This window comes from Meriones unguiculatus, chromosome 2 (genome assembly GCF_030254825.1).
Source record: "Meriones unguiculatus strain TT.TT164.6M chromosome 2, Bangor_MerUng_6.1, whole genome shotgun sequence".
Lineage (NCBI taxonomy): Eukaryota > Metazoa > Chordata > Mammalia > Rodentia > Muridae > Meriones > Meriones unguiculatus.
In genome coordinates this window covers 96,213,811-96,235,061 of record NC_083350.1, presented here as the reverse complement: position 1 = coordinate 96,235,061, position 21,251 = coordinate 96,213,811, and the positions used below count along the sequence as shown (strand labels likewise).

Sequence of the window (21,251 nt, the reverse complement as noted above, 5' to 3'; positions counted from 1 at the left end):
TTCAGCAAGCCCCTGTCTGTGCTTCTATCTTAGAATGATTTATTTCTCCACATTTTCCTCTAAATGTTTCAGAAGTCCATGTCTTACAGTAATGCCTTTAATCCACTGGAGTTGATGCTTATACAGGGGGAGGGATGGAGGAAGGAAACAGGAGAGAGGAAGAGAGATAGAGGTAAAAGGAGAGAGTGAGGGAGAGAGAGGGTGAGGGAGAGAGGGGGTTAGAGGGGAGACAGGGGGTAAGGGAGAGAGGGGGTGGGAGGGGAGAGAGGGGGTGAAGGAGAGAGGGGGTAGGAGGGGAGAGAGAAGGTAAGGGAGAGAAGAGGTCGGAGGGGAGAGACTGCTTTCATTCCAGCACATGTGGAAATCCACTTTCCCATCTCCAGTTATTAAAAAGATGTCTTTTTTCTAATGTATATTTTTGTCATCTTCGTTAAAAATCAGGTGGCTGTTGCTTTGTGGGTTCATATCTGAGTCCTCTACTCCGTTTCATTGGTCTGTATGGCATTATTAAGGTTCTGTGGTATAAGTTGGAATCAGGAGAGCAAAAATGTCTGTAGAATAGTTGTCTCCAGGATAAATGTTAGCTGTTTAAGGTCAACATAGTTTCTGGATCCAAATCCGTAAGAAGCATGCTGTACCCCTCCCCTCTAGATTAAGTGTGTGACCAGCTGAATCTTAATTCCAGAAGTCTACCCTTAGGATGGTGTCTTAGTCAGGGTTTCTGTTGCTGTGATCAAAACATGACCCCATGACCCCAAAACACGCTGGGAGCAAAGAAAGGGTTTATTTGGCTTATACTTCTACATTGAGTCTATCACTGAAGGAAACCAGGACAGGAACTCAAACAGGGCAGGAACCTGGAGGCAGGATCTGAGGCAGAGGCCATGGACTACTGGCTTGTTTCCCCTAGCTTGCTTAGCTTGCTTTCCTATAGAACCCAGGCCCACCAGCCCAAAGACAGCACCATCCACAATGGGCTGGGCCCTCCCCAGTGGATCACTCACTAAGAAAATGCCCCATAGGCTTACCTTCAGCCAGCTCTTACAGAGGTAATTTTTCAATTGAGGCTCCCTCCTCTCTGAGGACTCTACCTTGTGTCAAATGGACATAAAACTGGCCAGCACATATAGGAAGGGGCCCAGGAGGACAGCATCTGACTACCTTCTCAGCTCCAGATCTAATCCCCAACAGAGGGTAAAAATAAAATATCTGTCCTTTGCTACATATTTGGAAATAGAGATTTTCAGTTTGAGAAAATAGAGTATAATTTTAAAAGATGATATTCTGTGTTTGAAATATGCCTGTTGAAAACATGACGGTATACAGGCAACCTCAGGATTATAAACAAGTTATGATCCCAAAGCTTGGCAAATCCATTGTTTAGAATTTCCAAATATTCCGCCTTAACACACTCACAAATCACAGCTAACATTCCTTAAACACTTGCTGCTTGTCCACAGTCCTTCTGAGCACCTACAGCATTACCGAGGAGCTAACCTTGCTGATTCCTGTCTTATTGATCACCCATGGCTATAGACATAGAAAGAGGCAGGGCAGGCTCCAATCCCAACTGCTGTGTGCTGAGTGTCTCTAGTCTAACTGAGCCCAAGCTTCCCTTCATCTCCACGAGCTTGCTCTTAAGATGCACAGCATCAAAGGCCAATCTGCCATCCCAGAGGCACACGCGTAGTCATTACTAGGCAATACCAATAATAGTTCAGAGACACAAAGGGGTGAAACTTTTATTTCCTGGTAAGAAACTCTAGACACTGATTGAAAGAAGTTTAAAAGCATGATTTACTCATTCTGTATTTCTGGATAAAACATTAAGGCAGCTTAATCTCTGATAAAAGACTAATGAAAAGTCTTAATTTTCCTCTCAAACTCTAACTCTGACAGTGACATTCCCATGTCTTTTTATATCAGTAGCACCAAAACTAATTTTGAGAAGCTGAACATTTTTAAAAAGTCATTAAAACAATTAGAAGTATCCAACAAATACTTGTTCAGTAATTATCAAACATTTTTGTTGAATATCTCAAATGTGAGGATAGACATTAATTGTCCAGTAAAACTGCTGATGTTTATCATATAAACATTTACTTTAAGAAAGTGTGCTTTTAGCTTCCAACTTTTAATGTATAACAGTCTGCTTACTAATCGGTGTTTATTTCTCCCTCAACTTCAGTGTGGCTCTCTGTTCAGGACAGACAGATCTAGACTAGCTCTTTGACAGTTATATGAGTTTGTTATTACCTGAAGCTAGTGAAAACAGAAAGCGTATGCTTATAATTCTGAAGAAAATAGAATCAGGACACTCTTTACTGAAAGTTCTTGGGTGAGGCTTATTTTGTACCTAAGATTCTAAATAAAACTGTGCTCTCCTTGGATGGCACACTTCCTTCTTGGACATCATGTTAGACTTTTCCCCAAGTGAAGGTCCCTGTCTTGTGAAGGTCCTTATCTTGTGCAATGCCGATCCTGCAGCACCAGAAGTCCTCTGTGGACAATGTGGCTGTTGCACTGACAGTAAGCTAAAATGGAGATGGAAATGGTTGTAGTGGAGGCTGCTTAAGTGAGTCAGCCCACTTCAACCAGTGCCCCTGGTGGCCACTGGTATGTACCTATGAGGTAATGGGTCAGAAGTCAGCCTCTAGGCTGTGGTGATGGAACGGCTTTTCTGTAAGGCCATGCTAACTGTTACTGGAATCCTACCCTACATCCTGGCACCCACTGCATCCCAGCTGAATGTTTCTCAACCTTTATAGACAATGACATACACCCAGATTTGCTAAGGGTAATACAAGAGCACACTGAGTGTGTGTGGGTTTCCCCCTTGGATCACTACTTGCAGATCTCATAGGTGACAATCCTCATGAAGAATAATGGGTTACCTATGCCAATAAGATAGGGGAAAGGAGTTCCAAGGACAGTTAAGACAACATATAAAAATGTCAGAAGGGAATAGAAAGATGGTCTATTAAGAGAAATGGTCATTTGCAATAGTTGCACAAAATAAACACATACAGAAGTAACAAGAGCTTGTGAAATAATCCAAGACATGATGGGAAAAGCATTTACATGCAACAGTTAGACACTATATGTTAGAGAATGAAGTCATGAACAATCCACTTGGCTTTATTGTGATGACTTGAAAGAGAACACTAAAACAAACTAGGTGCTACTGAAATAATTCAGGTGAGAAATGATGAGATCCAGGACAATCAGCAATGGGTATTTTGGCATGGTACCACGTGGAAGTGGTCTTAAAATGAGAGAAAACACAGTGCCTGACAAAGTAGAGGGAGGAAGAAGCAAGATGCTCTTCAGGCTGCTAGGATGAATAGTTGCTTCCATGAAGGGGCCATGTATCAGAGTGTGTTTGGGAAGAAGGTGAAACAAAGCTAGCAGCAGGCCAAAGACTGCACACATAGCCAGTGCAGATGTTTACAGGACACCGGCTTCCCTGTGTGTCCAGAGTGAATCTCATCATTTTAAAGGTCATTTTTGCTCTTTGTTATTATTTATGGCCTATTGTGTATTTCCAGAAGCAAAGAGTCCCAATTGATGGTAAATGTACTCACAATTATACAAAGTGAGTACCAAAATAGATTAAATCCAAATGTTCGATTCTTATTAAAATACATGCCACAATTCATCTACTGTTAAAATGTCAGAAACCATTTCCAGAACACATATCAAACATTCCAGATATGCTTTTGTTCACGCCACCAAGCCCCGCTTTTGTAGTCACTCCTTTTGCCACTTGAAAACACGACAAATGAACCTACATACTGGAAAATCCATTGTTGGCAGCTTAAGGCATTCTTGAATTTCAAAAGATAAACTATGAGAAGATGACTTTTATGGTGTTTCATTTCCAAAATGCACACCTTTTTCTGAAGTGCTAGAGCCAAGAAAAATTCCAAAGCATTACTGCTAGCAGGGTTTGAATGCCGAGGTACCACAGGCTGAGCAAGAGCTCCCGCTAGAGAGACCTTTACAGGCATCTGGATACTTGTAAAGCAGAAGAGTTGTGAAGAACCCGTTATGATGTATAATTTATTGAGATGAACTACATAGCAAGGTTGGCTTGGATGGGATGAATTATTATCAAAGTTCTGAGCTATGATATCTCAGCAGTTCTAAAAAATATTTTATAATACACATACAAACTGGCATGTATTTCAGAATAACTATTAATGTGCATCTAGGATGCTGTTTGTCCTCACTACTTCTCAGTCTTGCTTACTCCAGGTCATGGTGAATACATTTTTTTATGTTATTTTTTATAATTTATTCACTTTGTATCCTGGTTGTAGCCCCCTCCCTCATCTCGTCCTGGTTCCATCCTTTGTCCCTCCCTCTTCCTCCCCTATCCCTCTCCCCTAATCCCTCTCCACGGATAGTGGAGGTCCTCCTCCCCTACTGTCTGACCCTAGCCTATCTGGTCCCTTCAGGACTCCTGGACTCTTATGTACTACAGCCTTAAGTAAAAAGCATGTAGATGATACCTAGTCACATCAAAGTCAGCATGGGAGAAAAACAAACAAACAAACAAAACCCATATGCCCAGTCACCAAATTCTGACCAAATTCATTGCTGAATTTCATCTCCTGAGGTGTGCAAGGGCTGGTTTTAGTAGTCTACTATGTTTCCTTTCCTTTTTTTTTTTTTAACCATATCAGGGACATGATTCATGATGATATTCTCAACTATAAAACACTGTATGGGAAACACTAGAGAGAGCTTCAAAATTTTTTCTTATACTCAACAAAGTTACTATCTCATCAATGTGATCTTGTCAGAAATATTACTTACTCAAGAAGCTCTGGATCTAGTCCTTCTGATATCATTTTGTTTCTGATTGCCATCACTGGAACACCCTATCAAAAAGACAAAAGGTAATAACAACACAGTTAGAAAGCCTTCATTCTCTCCATGAACAAGCGAAAAGGATGCATGGAGGCACCTCGCTGTGTGAAGCAGCTCCCTTTGGATTTATGGATGATTGGGCAAAGCACGTGGATGATTCGGGGCACAGTTTACACCGACCTGATAGAGACAGCACTGTCTAATCCACATAAAGCCAGACTGGGTCCCTGGGACTACCTTAGCGCTGCCACTGCCGCTATGAGGGACGAGGGGACTACATTCTCACCAAAGGATGGAAGACATCAAGCACTCAGATGATGAGGTGTTTGGCTAAACTGATAGAATTGATAGTTAACTGTGCTTTTCAAATAGAGTGTGGAGCTTTTCAAAACATAATGTAAACACCAGACTTCATCTGACACCTTAGGAATGTAGAGTATCTTCTCAACATCACTACAAACGTGCAGCCAGGACAACAGAAGCAGTAAGCTGAACAACACTGACAACACATGAGTATCTGCACTCAGCTTAAGAATATCAAAGTAGTAAGAAAAGGATACATCAGAAATGGACACAAATGGACTTGAAAACTCATTTGATGAGTTAACAAACTCCAAACCTTCACATTGCTGAATGTGGCTGTCACAAAACCTCTGGCAGCAGTAAATGGTTTCTGAAAGTAGTGCTCTCCAAAATAAATTCAAAAGCAAGTGTGTAATGAATCTGAGGTGAGTCTGTCAGTACTTGCCTGTGTTGTGGCCTGGGCTCTGCTGAAGCTCTGGCTCTCAACACAGTGTGCGACTTGGGCCTGTGCACCACGCTGCATGGCCCTAGGAACGGGAGCTACCTGAGACCCTCGGCTCGGGTCCAGTACTCCTGCACGCTGTGAGCTGCAGTGCTCCTTAGTGTGTCTTCACAGAAACAGCATAGTACTTACGGAAAACAAACTTTTGTCATAGTGTCTCACTATTGTTCCGCAGCATATAAATGTCAATTTAGTGTAACTTGGTTTGAAGTGTGTCCAAATGTTTGAAGTTAAAAACTACTGTTTGAAAACAGTTTGGTTTGGAGACGGTTCAGTGGTTAAGAGCACTTGCAGCTCTTCTAGAGGCCTGGAGCTTGGTTCCCAGCACCTGTATCAGGAAGCTCACAACTTGTTAGGAGCAATAAGGTCCTTGTGCTCGCGGCTGAGCACTTGGGAAACCAGGAGCATTAAACACAAGGTTGTCTCTTCAGTAAAGAGACGTACAGCCCGTTCTCCACCCAGGAGCCTGGGAATGGAGGTTACCAATAGTCTAGGTGATCCTTGTGCTATCTGTACTGGGGGAGGGGCTCATCAAGCTAACAGAGCAGCTCTAGGCTGTTGCTGGCTATGGTGGGAGAGAGGGTCAGTTTTCTTCCGGGATGTGGCCCCTGCTAGGCTGCCAAGCTTCAGTGACTGGCCCTACACACATGCACATGCTGGCAGTACTAACTGGTGTCCGTGGGTTAAAAAAATATAAAAAGGCATGAGTTGAAGTTGGGAGACGTGGGGGTGGGTGGTGTGGGATCTATTTGACTATTTAGGAAAACAGAATGAAAGAAGTTGAGAACATCTTATTTTCCAAAAGCACTGATATCCTAAGGATAAAGGGAGAAAAGAACAGAGTTCATGCCATATTTCCTAAAGACAACAAGAAGAACCAACCAACCTCTCAGCTTCTATTAAGTGTGATCTGCTGTCAGAAGGTCTTTCTGCAAACACAACTATGTGATTTATTTATCATGTTCGCACAGGCCACAGGCCATCACTGGAAAGGTTACAAAAATAAATTACAAAACCCAGAAAACAGAAGGAAGAAAAATTAGGTTAGAAGAAAAAAAACAAAAACCAAAAAACAAAACAAACAAAAAACCCCCAAACCAAACAAAAGGCAAAAAACTCCAACACCAGAATCTCCTAAAAATACCCACAGTCCGGTAGGCCTCTGTCGCTTTTGTACACTGACACAGGTACAAAAGCACAGCCTGTTTCCAGCCTGTTCTGCAGAGGCTTAATGTAAATCTCATGAAGCTGGACAGAAAACAAAACCACCAACTGGCCTGCGTTCCAAGGATGTGTCCCAACAACGCCCGATGTTCTATCTGCAGTGAGGTTGTTCAGGGATCTGCTGTTTGCTACAGTTCTTCCTAGGATGTCAAGTAAGAGTCTGGTTTGTTGACCATCAAAAAGAAGTGTCCAATTTCTAATAGAGAAGAGACAAAGCTACTGGTGGTCTAAGGAGGACACAGGAGACCTCGAAACTAAGTCTACGGAACTGTGGGATTGTTTTTGGCAAGTGATAAGGGCAGTTTGTCCAACATAAGTAATGAAGAAGAGAGAAGGCAGCCATGGGTCTGGTGTTCCAGAAAATCATGTCTGCATTTGCGTCACTGGAGAAAGTGTGTCAAGAAGCCACGCTAATGAAATTAGGAGGGCAGTGCTAATGGTTAAGTACCAGTTTCTTATATCACAGAAACTGTCTGGAGGTTGCCAGGCCTGCCAACATTTACACATATCTGCTATTGTGTTAATGAAAACCAAGCTACTAAATTTCTCTATAAACCATGTTGAAATTCGAAAGTTTTAGATCTGAAGGGGTGCTGTGTGTGTGTGTGTGTGTGTGTGTGTGTAGGGGGAAGAACTATGCTTCTTGAACAAAATAACAAAAACAAATCCTTATATTTTAGGGTTTTTTTTCTCTCTCATTTTATGAATTTGAATCCAGTAATTTAGTCATAAGAAGTGGAAAATGTGAGGTTCTTTCCTTACACGGAGCAAGCATGATAAAAGCCGACCACGTGCATAGGAAGACAGAACTTGTTTTGTGGAGGGACTAGTGCTGACACCTGAAACTCGAGCACTCCAGGCTCCCACAGAAGATCCCAAGGCTGGGGCCAGTCTGTGTCACACAGCAAGACTGCCTCAAACCACTGTCCTTTTCATGGAGAGAGGTGTGTAGAAAGTGTAAGCTGCTATAGCTGGAAAAGGAGCACCTACAGTCTCATCAGCTTCATAATGTGCTGAAATGGACTCAACCATATTTTTGCCTTCTGGTGTTTCAAAAGTGCTATTTTTAATTTATTTTTAACCTTTTTTTTTTTTTTTTTGAGACAGGATTTCAAGTAGTCCAAGCTTGCTTTCAAATAAACTATGTAGCCTGGGGCTCGTCTTGAATTCCTGATCCACCCTGCCTTCACCTCCCAAATTGTATCCCAGGCAAGAATCTCTATGGTTAAGAACGTCCCCCCTCCCCTCACCCACCCTCATCCCCTTTTTGAGACAGGGTTTTTCTGTGTAGTCCTGGCTGTGCTGGAACTTGCTCTGTAGACCAGGCTGGCCTCAAACTCATAAAGATCTGCCTGCTTCTACCGCCTAAGTGCTGGAGTTGAAGGTGCGCACTTCACTACTTGGCAAGAATAGCATTTTAAAACACCACATTTTACAAAATGGTATGGCCTTATGTTAAAGATAAATTTTCTGATAAAGTATATATATAATTTGTTTGCTGACCAAATAATAAAACAAAACACATGTTGAATGATTTTTTTCTGAAAGCTTCTAGCAAATGAATATAAAATTAATTTAAATAAATACCTTCAAACTTTAACATTAATATAGCTATCTAAAGAAGAAAGTGCTGTTATAAAGACTTATGCAGATCGAGAAAATACTCTGTTCTGTTATTACCATGAGGTTGTTTCTGCTGTTTTCAACTTAAATCTAAAAATGTATGTGGGTCACAAATCTTGCCTAGTAGCAAACTCAGTCATTTCTAGGAAAAAGAACAGTCACTGACTTCTTTCACAAGGATTATTTCAAGAGATGAGTGTCCCAGCTGGAAGAGCTTTCTCACTGACAGCCATCAGCTATCTTTAAAGATGCAGGAACAGCTCACTGGCAAAAATGGGCAAAGGCCACATCAGCCACTCTCAGGGCCCAGAAAGGTGGTAAGGAAATTACTGTGACTTTAATAATAAAATAAATTTTAGCAGTTCTGTCTCTTACCTCTAGGGGATAAGAAATTGAAGTCTACCTGGATGCATAGGAAGTTCTAAAAGCTTTAAGAAAATCATTTATCAAGTTAGAATCTATTACGAGATAGTTTAAAACAGGACGACACCAGTTTCCCCTTGTCACTAACACCCTCCTGTGCCCCATAAAACATACTTGGAACATAATACATTTCCCATGTTAACATCCAGCAGAGTGAAGAAAATGCTTCCTTTGCATTTGTAACTACTCAAGTATTTGTTGATTTAAGAGTAATTTGGTGGTTTGGGAGACCCAATTTCTTCTATTTACTATCATGTAAAAAATGGTATATAGAATTTGCTTATTTTTGTTTTCTGAGACAGGCTGTCACTATGCAGCCTTGGTGGCCTGGAGCTGACTGTGTAGACCAGGAAGGTCTCAAACTCACAGAGATCCACCTGCCTCTGCCTCCCGAGTGCTGGGTTTAAAGGTTTATCAGTGGTGGAACCATTCATTACCTCATTCCCCTCAGAGGATAGCTTCTTTGTAAAAATGTATTCACTTTTATTTTACATTTCTATATCATATTTTACATTTCTAAGAATAAACTTACAAATAATTTAAAAATATTTATTTAAGTTACGCATATGTGTGTGCGCCCGTGTCTATACAGGGTGTGCGCACATGAGTGCAGGTAGTCTCATAATCCAGAAGAGGGCGCCAAGCCCTGCAGTTAGAGCTGCAGGTGGTTGTGAACAGTGTGGTGTGGGTGCTAAAACAGAATGCACGTCCTCTACAAGTGTAGAGCATACTTTATACTACTGAATCTTCTCTCCTGCACCCCAAAATTTGTTATGAAATCATTTTAGAACTTGCTAATCAAATTATGAGTCCACTAACTCAGACGTGAAAAACATGCACATTTTGTTCATGTAAATTTAAAATCCTTCTCCAAATATATCAATAAAAGCAACAGAGAAGATTCTGTGGTTAAATACACAGAATATTTTCTTCTGAGTCAGTTTCTAGCTGAGGTAAGGTTTTTGGACAACTGCGTTATGATTCTCTCAGGCTCTGACTTCAGGTACTCATATATACGCAAAGAAAGATGGTAGTCAGGGTCATCACCCATGAGGGCTGCAGAGCCTCAGTATGCAGCCTTGCTCTGGTAACGGCATGCCGTTGGCCTAAGTGTAAGCAGCTGGGTAAAGGTCCTTTGTGAACCTGGGCCAGGGAATGAAAGGTTGTTGTGCTGCAGACTTTTCAGGGATGGTTTTTAGGTCTGGACTTGCTGACAGGCAACCCTCTCCCTCCTGAGGGAGCTTGCCTCCTATGACGACTCACTTGTTCTGGTCTTTATTTCTCCTCTCATAAATTAACCAACCAAACTGCTAGATAAACAAATTAATAGGAAAGGTGAGCAGTATGTATTTCTAAAATGAATAAACAAAAAAAGTAACAGCTTACATTTCAGTGGCTCCTTTTTCCCCTTACCTATTTGGAAACTTCCAGGTGAGGTGTAAAGTGGGCCGGAGTGAAGGAAAGACCCCACTAGCAGCAAGCACAACTCTCCCTTCAATGAGCACCCAAAATAGAAGCCCTCCTTAGAAACCCTCAGAGGAGATGCCGTGCCTTTCCTGTGCCTTCCAGCGAGCTGAGAGAGGTTGTGTGATGAAGGCCATGGAGTCAAAAGTGCTTGCGTACTGTGCTTGCTCTGTCTTTCCATGATGGAGACAGGCGCTGTGCTGTAGTGGTTTACTACAACTGAGGCTGACACTTAGTGATGCTAAATGAGAGAAGATATTTGACTTGAAGAGGTTATTTCAATTATGTAGTCTCTAAATTATTTCAATTATAATTAATTATAATTATACAAGAATCTGATGACTGCATGAATAAAAAAATTCTTACCATACTGACTTGTATGTAGGTCCTGGGGACTGAACTCAGACTTGGATTGGTGCTCAGTGTCTTCACCTGCTGAACTACACTGCTGGCTCTCAGTGACATTTTCAGCATTATTTTGCATTTTCTATTTTCTTACTTTTCTCTTAACCCTTTTAAATTACTTAAAATTTTTATTTCTGTATGAAGGGCACACATGTACACACTTCTCTGTGTGTGCTGCACGTGATGGTGCTTCAGTGGCCAAAAGATGGTATCGCCGCCTCTGGAGCTAGAGTTGCAGGCTGCTGTGAGCCACCGAATGTAAGTGCTGCAAACCAAACTGCCAGAGGAGAAAGAGCTCTTAATTGTTGAGCCATCTCTCTACCCCTAAAACTTGTGTTTAATTAAAATTAATTTTAAAGTCTCTGGAACAACATTAAAAAACAAAGAACTGAGGTGTGCAGTAGCCAAGTGTCTATCGGCAACTCTAGGGAGACTGGCCTCCTCGTAAGCACATCAGTTTGTTAACAGCGTGGCTATATGTGACCTTGCAAAGGTTCACAGTTCAAACCATTTTCTAAGCACATGAAGCACCATGCATAAAAGCAGCATGGAAAACAAGCAGTTCCTGGAAACAAATGGCGCCTTGACAAAAGCGCCACAATGAAAAATACACACCACTAGCAGGGAGACACGCTGAGCTGTACGAGTATGCCAACACTGACCTTCGGGAATCAAGGGAGGCATTGATAACAGTACCAAACACGCACTGGCTCCACACTGCAGAGCTAGCTGTCGCTGCAAACACTTCCTGTCACCTTCATCACACCCAGGAAAACGCGGATCTTAAAATCCAAGATAGTGTACTGTTTATTGCTAACACCTATATTTAATTTAAAAAAAAAAAAAGCTAGGCCAGGTATCACAGGCCTGTAATTCTAGCTATCTGGGAGGCTGAGGCAGGAAGACAACATGTTCAAGGACTGCCTGGACTACAGAATGAACTCCAGGTCAGCCTGGAAACTCAGTGAGAGCTCTGTGAGTTCAAGGCCAGCCTGGTCTACAGAGATAGATATCCTGCTCTTCCAGGATAGGCAGGGACACACAGAGATCCCGTTTTGAAAAAGCAAAGCAAAGTAAAGAAAACAAACAAACAAACACCCCCCCCCCAAAAAAAAAAACCCATCCAAACAAACAAATAAGAAAAAACCCTAACAAACAAACAAAGTTAAAAAGGTTATGACTACAGCTTAGCAGCAGAGCTCTTACATAGCATTTGGGAGACCCTGGGCTCAATTCCCAGCACTGAAGAAAAAGCCAGCCAATAAGAAAACATCCAATATTGCACAAAGGTAAATGCATAACTTAAAGGCACATTTCTTTTTGTTTCATTGTTTTGGAGACAGGGACTCACTATATAACCTAGGCTGACCTGGATCTTCTATGTAGTCCAGGCTGTCTCTAAATCTGTGATCTTCCTACCCCAGGCTCTCAGGTCCTGGGATTACAGAACAAACCAATACGTCAGGCAGGAATGTGTCTTAACATTAAATTTATGTACACTGTGACTTGTTTTGAACTCCCCAATTTTCAAGGTAACATGTAGATATTTAAAAGAAAAGCAAAATGATTCATAACTAACAATCTTTATAGATTTTTAAATTGGCATGAAATATTTCACAAACATCATTATTAGAGTCTAGTTCACTAATATTAGGAGAAAATTAGTAATTTTTATATTTATCAAAAATATGACAGAAAGCTCTCTTTCTAGGTTCTCTGATATCAAGTCATAGCAAAGGATAGGCAATATTGTGACTGCTAGGTTGTCTGTTTAAGAAAAAGTTCTAGCTAGGTTCTTGTACTTTTTTAAGGTAGGGTGTAAAGAGGGGGCTATCCGAGGCCCCCTGAGTCCCATGTATTCCAGCTCCCAGTTTCTCCTCATGGGTCTACTGATCTACAGACCTGTGTCTGACTTATAGTCAGACTGGCACAGCAATCCCGTAGTTGGCAGAAAGTAGGAAGCTTGTCAAATCACTGGATGTGTGGCTTTTACCTTTAATAAGCAGTGTGGGATTGTCCCTTCATCGTAGAAATCTTTCTCTGTTCAGAAAAAACAGCCTTATACCATTATATATATATAATCATAAAACCTCAGGTATTATAAAGAAGGAACACATATTCATATTTAGAAGTAACATACGACTAGTGTTCAACAGCTGGCATTACCAAAAATCATAATTCTGTCTTTTGGTCACACTGTTGATTAGTGAAAACAACTTATCCTGGAGCTTTTGACCATAGGAAGCCACACTGTCCTTCTAGAAAGGGCCTGAGTGACAACTACCCTTACAGTGAAAACTCTACCTTGCTTGCTATCTAAAGAGACTTCTGCATCATGCTTGATGGAGTCCCCAGACCCAAGGTGCACCACCTCTTCAACGTCTTTACTAATCATTTAGAGACTCTCTGACCTTAGGTAATGGAAGTCTCATTTCCCTAGGCCAACGTTCACTGCTGGCAATGAATGCCTCAGAACCACCAGAACCAGAGATTATTCAATTCACATTTTAAGCACGCCAAAGAAAATAGAGCTTTGAAGAGTCTGAGTGTCTGAAGAGACTGTTTTGGCAAATATGGTTTCAAAAAGTACAAGTCATTAGCTCCCTTAATGTGGAAGTAGGACTTTCCCAATGCACAATTTATTACTGGCACAAGATTCACCAAGCTCTGCCAGTAAAAGGGGGGAGAATTGTTGGAAAAGTGATCTATGTACACTATTCCAGTTAAGTTATAAAAGCAGTATGTAACTCAGCAAAGGCTGGTGCCACACTATTATGGTAACAAGCACTAAATCAGAATCAATTATCTGCCACATTTGGAACAAAATAGTATTACTCACTGAAAAAATCCTGTATAAAACTTACTTTAAAAGGAAAAGAAAAAAAAATCAGAAAATGCCTGCAGGTGTTCCAGGAACCTTGGATGGTTGGCAAGGTCCAAATCTGAGGTCCAAAGAATAGACCATAAATTTAGAAGGAAGCTCAGGTCTCAGTTCACACACAAGGAAACAGGCTTTGAGGTGACAAGGCTCCACTGTGGTCACACATAGTATAAGACAAGGCTAAGAAGTTAGACAAGTTGCACTGCAGAGGCACACATGCTTCTAGGGACTCAGCCTGTCTCTCATAACTGCTTTCTGCAGTGGAAAGCATCCGTGTCTCCCAGAAAAAGATGCAGAAGCCAAAAGGCAAGGTATTGCTTCCTGTTCTGTGGACAGGGACTTGCAAACAAATGAAAGGGTGAGTTAAGTTTCTGTTGGAAGACATTTATATTACTTAATTTAAATTATTAGGCTTTAAAGTAGATCTATGGGACTGTGACAAGTGAGGCAGAGCAACTCTAAAAGCAATGCATTCCTGGAGACAGCCAGGACTTCGGAACTGAGAGTCTTCATGGCATTTTAGGGAGGAAGGTCTACCCCACTCCCCAAATAACAGTGCATCTTATTATTTAGAGGGAGTTTGAAAATGAAAATGATGATTCGTAATCTATAGGACTTTCCTATGGTGACCTAAGTGGTCACTGCATGGGTAGTCTGCAAATTGAAGCTTTTTATACCAGAGAAAACATTGAGAAGGCTTTGAAAAGGACTTTCGTACCCTGTCTAATTAGAGGATGAATCCTCCCCCTCCCTAAACAATTCGGGGAGGAAGCAGGAGAAAAGATGAGAAGGTCAGCGGGAGCATATCCAGTAACAAGAGGCTGCTGAGTGAGACTATCACAGTGTGGATAGAGAAGCTCAGCACAGGTTGGCTTTATGAACACAGTGGCACTAGGGAAGAAAGAAACGCCAGTGTTGTCCAAGGTGAGGCTTTGCAGCACCACTGACCCTCTTTTGAGAGGAGGATTTACCCTGCTGATAGAAGTGCTGTGAGAAACTTTGTTAGAGACATATTTGCTTTGTTTTAGAGCAGCCTGTCTTTATTTTTTTTGTCAATACAAATGCCTCCCTAGTAGGTAGAATGTGGGTTTCCTTCCAGGACCCAGCTTCAGTGGCTTACAGTAACACCTACAGTGGCTGGCAAATTGCTCAAGACAATATCTATATAAACAAAAATTTTTAACTTTCTCTGAGTCAGTCTTTCTCTGCATTAACAGTCTTAGGAAAGGATGAGAAACAGTGACCCCCTGAAGCTGAGAAAAGAGAGATGTTTCAATAAAATCACTGAACTTTCAGGCAGAGTAAAATATTTTTCACTACCTAAGGTAATTTACAATGAAAAAAGGCTCTAGAATTAGCTAGAGTTAGGCTGTATTTTGGGGGGAATAGCAGTGTCTTAGGGTTTCTATTAGTGTGAAGAGACACCATGACCATGGCAATGCTTATACAGGAAAACATTTAATAGGGGCTGGTTTACAGTTCAGAGGTTTAGTTCATTGCCACAAAGGATGGCATGTGCTGATGGGAAGACACGGTGCTGGAGGAGGCAAGAGTTCTACATCTTGATCCACAGGCTTCAGAAGGAGACTGTGCCACACTGGGTATAGCTTGAGCATCTGAGACCTAAAAGCCTGCCCCACAGTGACACTTCCTCCAACAAGGCCACACCAGTCTCCTACCACTCTCCCTGGGCCAAGCATTCAAACATATGCGTCTATGGGGCCATTCTTATTCAAACCACCACAGCATTAAAGTCTGTTTATCATCTTAGCTATGCCCCACTCAACTCTCCTTATTTTCACACTCAAGGAATTGAACCAACTGAGGAGCATATACAACTGATTAGAAAGGTTAAGAGAAAATAGGAAGGCATCCCATGACCCTGGATGTGTCCTGTCACTGATAAACTGAATAAGTAGATGCCATGGGTCTCTAATGACTATACTGCCAGGCATATTCTAAAGTAGGTAGTAATGTCATCTTCCTCCCGTACCAATTTTGATAGCTACTCACAACATATCTAAGAAACACAGAAAGTGATTATTTATAGATTAACAATTGGATGTCAAAGATTAGTGTTAACCTTGGGGAACTCCCCTTGCCTTATTCCTATAAAACACTTAAAACCAACAACTTGAAGAAACAGGAGCTAATGAGACATCTCTACACTACTTCAAGCTGGAACAAAGAACAGACAGACAGCATCACACTGTGGTTGAGAAAACCCTTACAGTGCTGTCGTAGTTGGGGTTCCTATCACTGTGATAAAGACCATGACCCAAAGCTACTTGAGGAAAGTGTTTAATTTGGCATACAACTTCCAGGCCATCCTCCGTGGCTTAAAAAAGCCAGGGCAGGAATTCAAGCAGGAACTGAAACAATACCATTAGGGGAGTGCTGCTTATTCTGCTTTCCACAGCGTGCTCAGCCTGCTTTCTCACAGAACCCGGGACCACCTGCCCAGGGAGGCTCTACCACAGTGGGCCGGGCCCTCCCCCATCAGTCACTAATCAAAGAAATGCCTGACAGACTGGCTATAGGCCAATCTGATGGACACATTTGCTTAATTGAGAGTCCTTTTCCCAAGTGCCCCCCGCTTATGTCATGTTGACAAAAAAAAAAAAAAAAAAAAAATCCCACACAGGCACTAAAGTGAATACAAAGATTACATATGGCTCTTTTTCCTTATACAGGTCCCCCTTGACTAGTGATAAAATTTAAAAATAACAAAAAGGTAACAGGTAATATATAGAGATTCTATTTCATAAGCCTGTTAAAAACGTTTGTTTTGTCTTCTAGTGAGATGGCAGGTTGTATGATTAAGAAAAAAAAATGATAAAGGAACATTACACACACACTGGAAAGTAATAGAACTTATTTTAAGTAATTAATAACAATATTATATAGAGTCATAAAAAAAGAGTATGAAATAACAAATTCCATAGTAAATATGAAAACGGCTGAATAGGTCAATGAAGGGAGACATTGTTATTTTAGCTTTAGGAATTGGTAGGTTCAGATGCAAAGATGTGAGATAAATAGAGTTTGAAAAAGTAGTAATGAAGGGAAGCAGAATCTAGGTTCGGAGCTGGAAAAGCATCACACTTATGTGAGGACGGATTTGTGGTTTGGTTTGAATGAAGAATGGAATTCAGGACAAGGAGCAGTAGGAAATAAAAGTTGGGTAATAAGAGTCTGGGATACAGGTTGGCACAATGAACTAAAAACAATAAAATTAAATTTAACTTGGATGGACTTCCAGTTTTGGGATGGCAGGGTAAAGATATTGTTTCTCCCTTTCTTCTTGAAAACCACCCTCAAACAATTAGAAAACAACCTCTAACTTCAGTGACTAAGAGGCGTGTAAGAACCACAATGCTTGAAAATTAAAAGCAGAGAGCAGAATGATTGATGAGTTCGTGTAACAGACAAAGTCAAGTCCATGTACCCAGGGGGGAGATACCAAGAAGGGACAGCACTTCCTGAAGCCTGGAATTTGTATAACAGAGATACCTGAGCCAAAAGCAGGAGCTTAAAACAGGGAAACCAGGTTCATCAGAAAAAGCCCGAGACACATCAGATTGGACCACTGCTTATGTTCAGGCAGAGAAGCAAAAAATACATTCTAGAGTTGAGTCAACCACTTCTAGAGAGTTATGTTTTTTCTTAACATATATTTTTAAGTAAAAATTTATAATGGCATTAATAAAATGATTTAGAAATATTTTAAAATTAAAGATCATTTTAAGAGCACATATGGTTTGGCTCTGACTTCCACATCTAGAGATTTCAATTTTGTTGGGTGAAGCCATGAAGCTATATTTTATAGATCTCTCATTCTGAAAACATGGTCAGAGGACACTGTCATTTAAAGTAGGGTGACTAAGGAAGTTCTCACGCAGAAGTACCATTTTGAATGAAGCAGTGGTTAAGTCATGCAGCTATTGGGGAAAAGTATTTCAGGCAGAGGACATGATATGATGTGAAGGACACCGAGCAGCAGGCTGACCACACATCTATCCAAGGAACATCCCAAAGGCCAGGTGAGCTAGAGGACCGAGATCAGAAAGTTATCATGGCAGGACCATTCCACACACACACACGGAAAGCAACGGAACTTATTTTAAATAATTAGTAACAAAAATCAAAATTGCAAGTAGCTCTTGGGAATGTAAGTTGGCTAGGTAATGTGGTCTCTGAAGTGTTTAGTGAACACTGTGACAGAGATGCACAGAGGCAGTGCTCTAGCTCGTCTGCAGGAGCTCTGGGACTGGGAGATGCCCAAGAACACTAACCCTACTTTCACACACTCTAGTCGTGCAGCAGTCCATCTGTGACTGTGATGAATAATGAAATGATGGAACCTGTCCCCAGTGTGGATGCGATGGGCAGGGTGAGGCTCACTTTCCAGGCAAGAAAACATTGGAACAGCAAATCATTTAAAATGCATGAACTGTTTACTTGTGAACTTTCCAACTAATATTTTCAGATAGCAGCTGACTGGTTAGCTCAACTGTGCAAAGTGGCAGCATGGACACAGAGGACTGCTATCCAGCACTAAACAGTTTTTCATGAAAAATTTCTGAAAATTCAAGTCTATTTTCTCATTTCTTGTTTTGGTTAGGCTACGAAACAGCGACATAAAAAGCTTTTTTTGTGTCCCTTTTGAAGGATTTTCTTTCTTATTTTAAGAGTCAAACAGTTGTTAATTTATCTCTCAAGTGTAGTCTTTGTAGGGTTCCAGCTTTGAACATGGATTCATCATTCTTCATATTCAAGCTGAACTCTTTTCTCATTCTTACTAAAATTTTATATATTCTTATCCCAAAGTCCATCTTACTCCACAAACTTAGAGGCCAGGACACTGCCTGCCAATGGGCCATTCCAGCAACAGATGTGCTTTCGATACAGAGAGGGGAATGTGGCTGCTTCTTCACCACACCTCTGTAGACGTGAAGCACCCAATCAGACCTCTCTGCTGTCAGACAGCTGTATTTGCCTTGAAGTCATTTGGGGGGTAAATAATGACCCTGCTATGAAATAAATTTATTCTTTAGTCCTGTTTTTGCCTGATAACAAAATGTTATAAGAGCATTAATTTCTCTTTCCCCATTAACTTCTGGATTAACATAAAATAACAGTTCTGTTAACTCTTTCCAATTACGTGTAGTAGGGCTTTCTATAGGTATGGGAGTAAATTTACTTCTGTAACAGACAGCCACAAATATTTTTTTACATTATACCATATATAATTTCTTGGGAAAACATAAATCCTAAAGGTATATAATATTAAAACTATTATGTAGCCAAGAGAGCTGTGTTCTTTTAATAAACCAAATTACTGATAGATGAACATCAAAATAAAATTTAAAAACCATATTTACACTAGCATATGGGAATCAAACTCAAGTACTGATTTACCAAATGAACAACCCGCTTTCATTTTTTTCTGATAGAGCCAAGATTTTAAAGATAATAATAATAATAATAATAATGGCACAGATCCACCCTGAACTATGTTAATATATGTCAACTACAAGTGTAGTTGATTTTAGTGGAAAAGCCTGGACTTCTGGTTTCTTTTTGAGTGTATTAGTAAGTACGAAAGAAGCAAGAGACTTGAAGACTTGGTCATTCAGGTTAGCCATTTTCTCAGATTGAAAAATAGTAACAGTGAAATCTCCAGGGTCAGACAGAGAAGATGGACCCAGTTAGCTTACCACTTGAACCATCTTGAGGTATCTGGCATATCTTGGATCCTTGGCTACAGTTAGGACATTTTCTGATGGTGCTTCACTTTCCTGTGCTCCAGAGTCTTGTGTGTTGTTCTGTTGTAGAGAGTTTTTATGTAAACCTTTAGACAGTTCACAGAGAGGGTCCAATACTTAAAGGGGATGTTTATTTTTAAAATTATGAGTCAATAAATATTCAAAATTGTATTTTATATTTAAATACCAGTAATTTATTATGGGATATATGTTTCTAAATATCTATTAATACTCATTAGTTAAACTCAGTACCATCAATAATACATTTGATTCTTAAAATGCAAATGTATTTCTATGAATATACTTCTATGGATATATCAAAAAACCAGTGAAACAATTTGATTTGTCAACTGCTTAACTAATGGACAGTGAATTACTTTTCTAGGTGCCTGCCATCTATCCTATTGTCCCCCTCCTTTATTAAACTGTTATATTTTAAGTGGATATGGTGATTCTAAGTTTTTAGGAAGCAGTGCTCACAGATTTCTTAGAAAACCAGATTTTCTGATTGTGTACATTTTGTGTGTTGATGAGCCATTATTAATACTAATAAAGTCAACAAAGTAGCCAAAATTCTAACTACTAGTTTCAGTGACAAATACTGAGGGATGGAGCTTTTGAGTGAGAGCACTGTGAAGGGCGCTCAGGGACAGCGAAGCCCGGTCCTTGTTTCAGTGTGAAGTGAGGACTCACAGCAGAACACTCAGCTTTTCCACCAACAGGAACATTGGAATAGCTAGCCTCTGTGACCCTCCCTTAGCACTGGCATTACTGTTATGAGGAATTTCTTCCACAGATGCCACCAGTTTTATGTCAATGTATGTGATGCTAAAATGGAGACCGATTCACATTTTATAAATCTTCTGTCTCCGTTGGGCATGGTGGTGCACACCTTTAACACCCCCCACCCCCATGGCAGAGGCAGGCAGATCTCTGAGTTGGAGACAAGCCTGGTCCACAAAGCAAAATCAGCCAGGACTCCACACTGAGAAGCTCTGCCTCAAAAAACAAAACAAAACAAAACAAAAAGCTGCAGTCTTTAGAACATGAGCATAAGTTATGTTTAAATATTGAAGTTTTTCTAACATACCTTATATGTAAGCTAAATCTTTAAAAAGAAGGAGGAACTCTGAAGCAATAAAACAAACACATATTCGCTTGGTTTCTTCCACTATGTGACACTATTAAATGTTACAAAAGCAAGTGAAAGTATTTATGAGTGTATATAGATTCATCTGGAAAACACTTAAATACAGAAGTTCAAAACAGTGTTAACCATAAAAAGAAAAAAGATTCAAACATTTTCAAAGTCTTTATGTATGGTTCATCCAAAGCCCAACAGAGCAAATCACAATCTGACAGTTTTCAACTTTCTGCCGCTTCTTTGTGCCCAACAACAGGACCTCAGGATTTAGTTACACAGCAGCAGCCTTTACCGTATGAATGGCCCATTTAGCCTCCTAATCCTTTCTCTCAACTGTCCTTCATTTCATTCTCAAATTGACCTCAATCTGTATAACTTGATAGTTTATTGTGAACGAGGATAAGATCTGAGCCATGAAATTAAAGTAAAAATCAGTATAGAAACCTCAGGATTGTGACTCATAGTCTAGAGACAGTGATTAATGGGTAGTTTTGTTACTGTGTTGTGTTGAGGAAGGGTCTCATGTAGATCGGCTTTCAATTCATTAGCCAAGAATGACCTTGAACTCTTGATTCCCCTGCTTCCACCTCCCATGTACCAGGGCTACGTGTGTATGCCACTGGGATTTTTCACAAGTAC

At 40.6% G+C, this 21,251-nt stretch overlaps 1 protein-coding gene across 1 annotated transcript in view; it reads right to left on the bottom strand.

Annotated features, from left to right (window-relative positions):
• Washc3 (WASH complex subunit 3) overlaps positions 1–21,251 on the bottom strand; it is a 40,869-nt gene that overhangs the window by 4,103 nt on the left and 15,515 nt on the right. Inside the window, exons 5-6 of the mRNA XM_021640080.2 lie at positions 19,421–19,528; positions 4,822–4,886 (exon numbers count right to left, since the gene is read on the bottom strand). Of these exons, the coding sequence (XP_021495755.1) occupies positions 4,822–4,886; positions 19,421–19,528 (173 nt within the window). The remainder of the gene's footprint in view (positions 1–4,821; positions 4,887–19,420; positions 19,529–21,251) is intronic.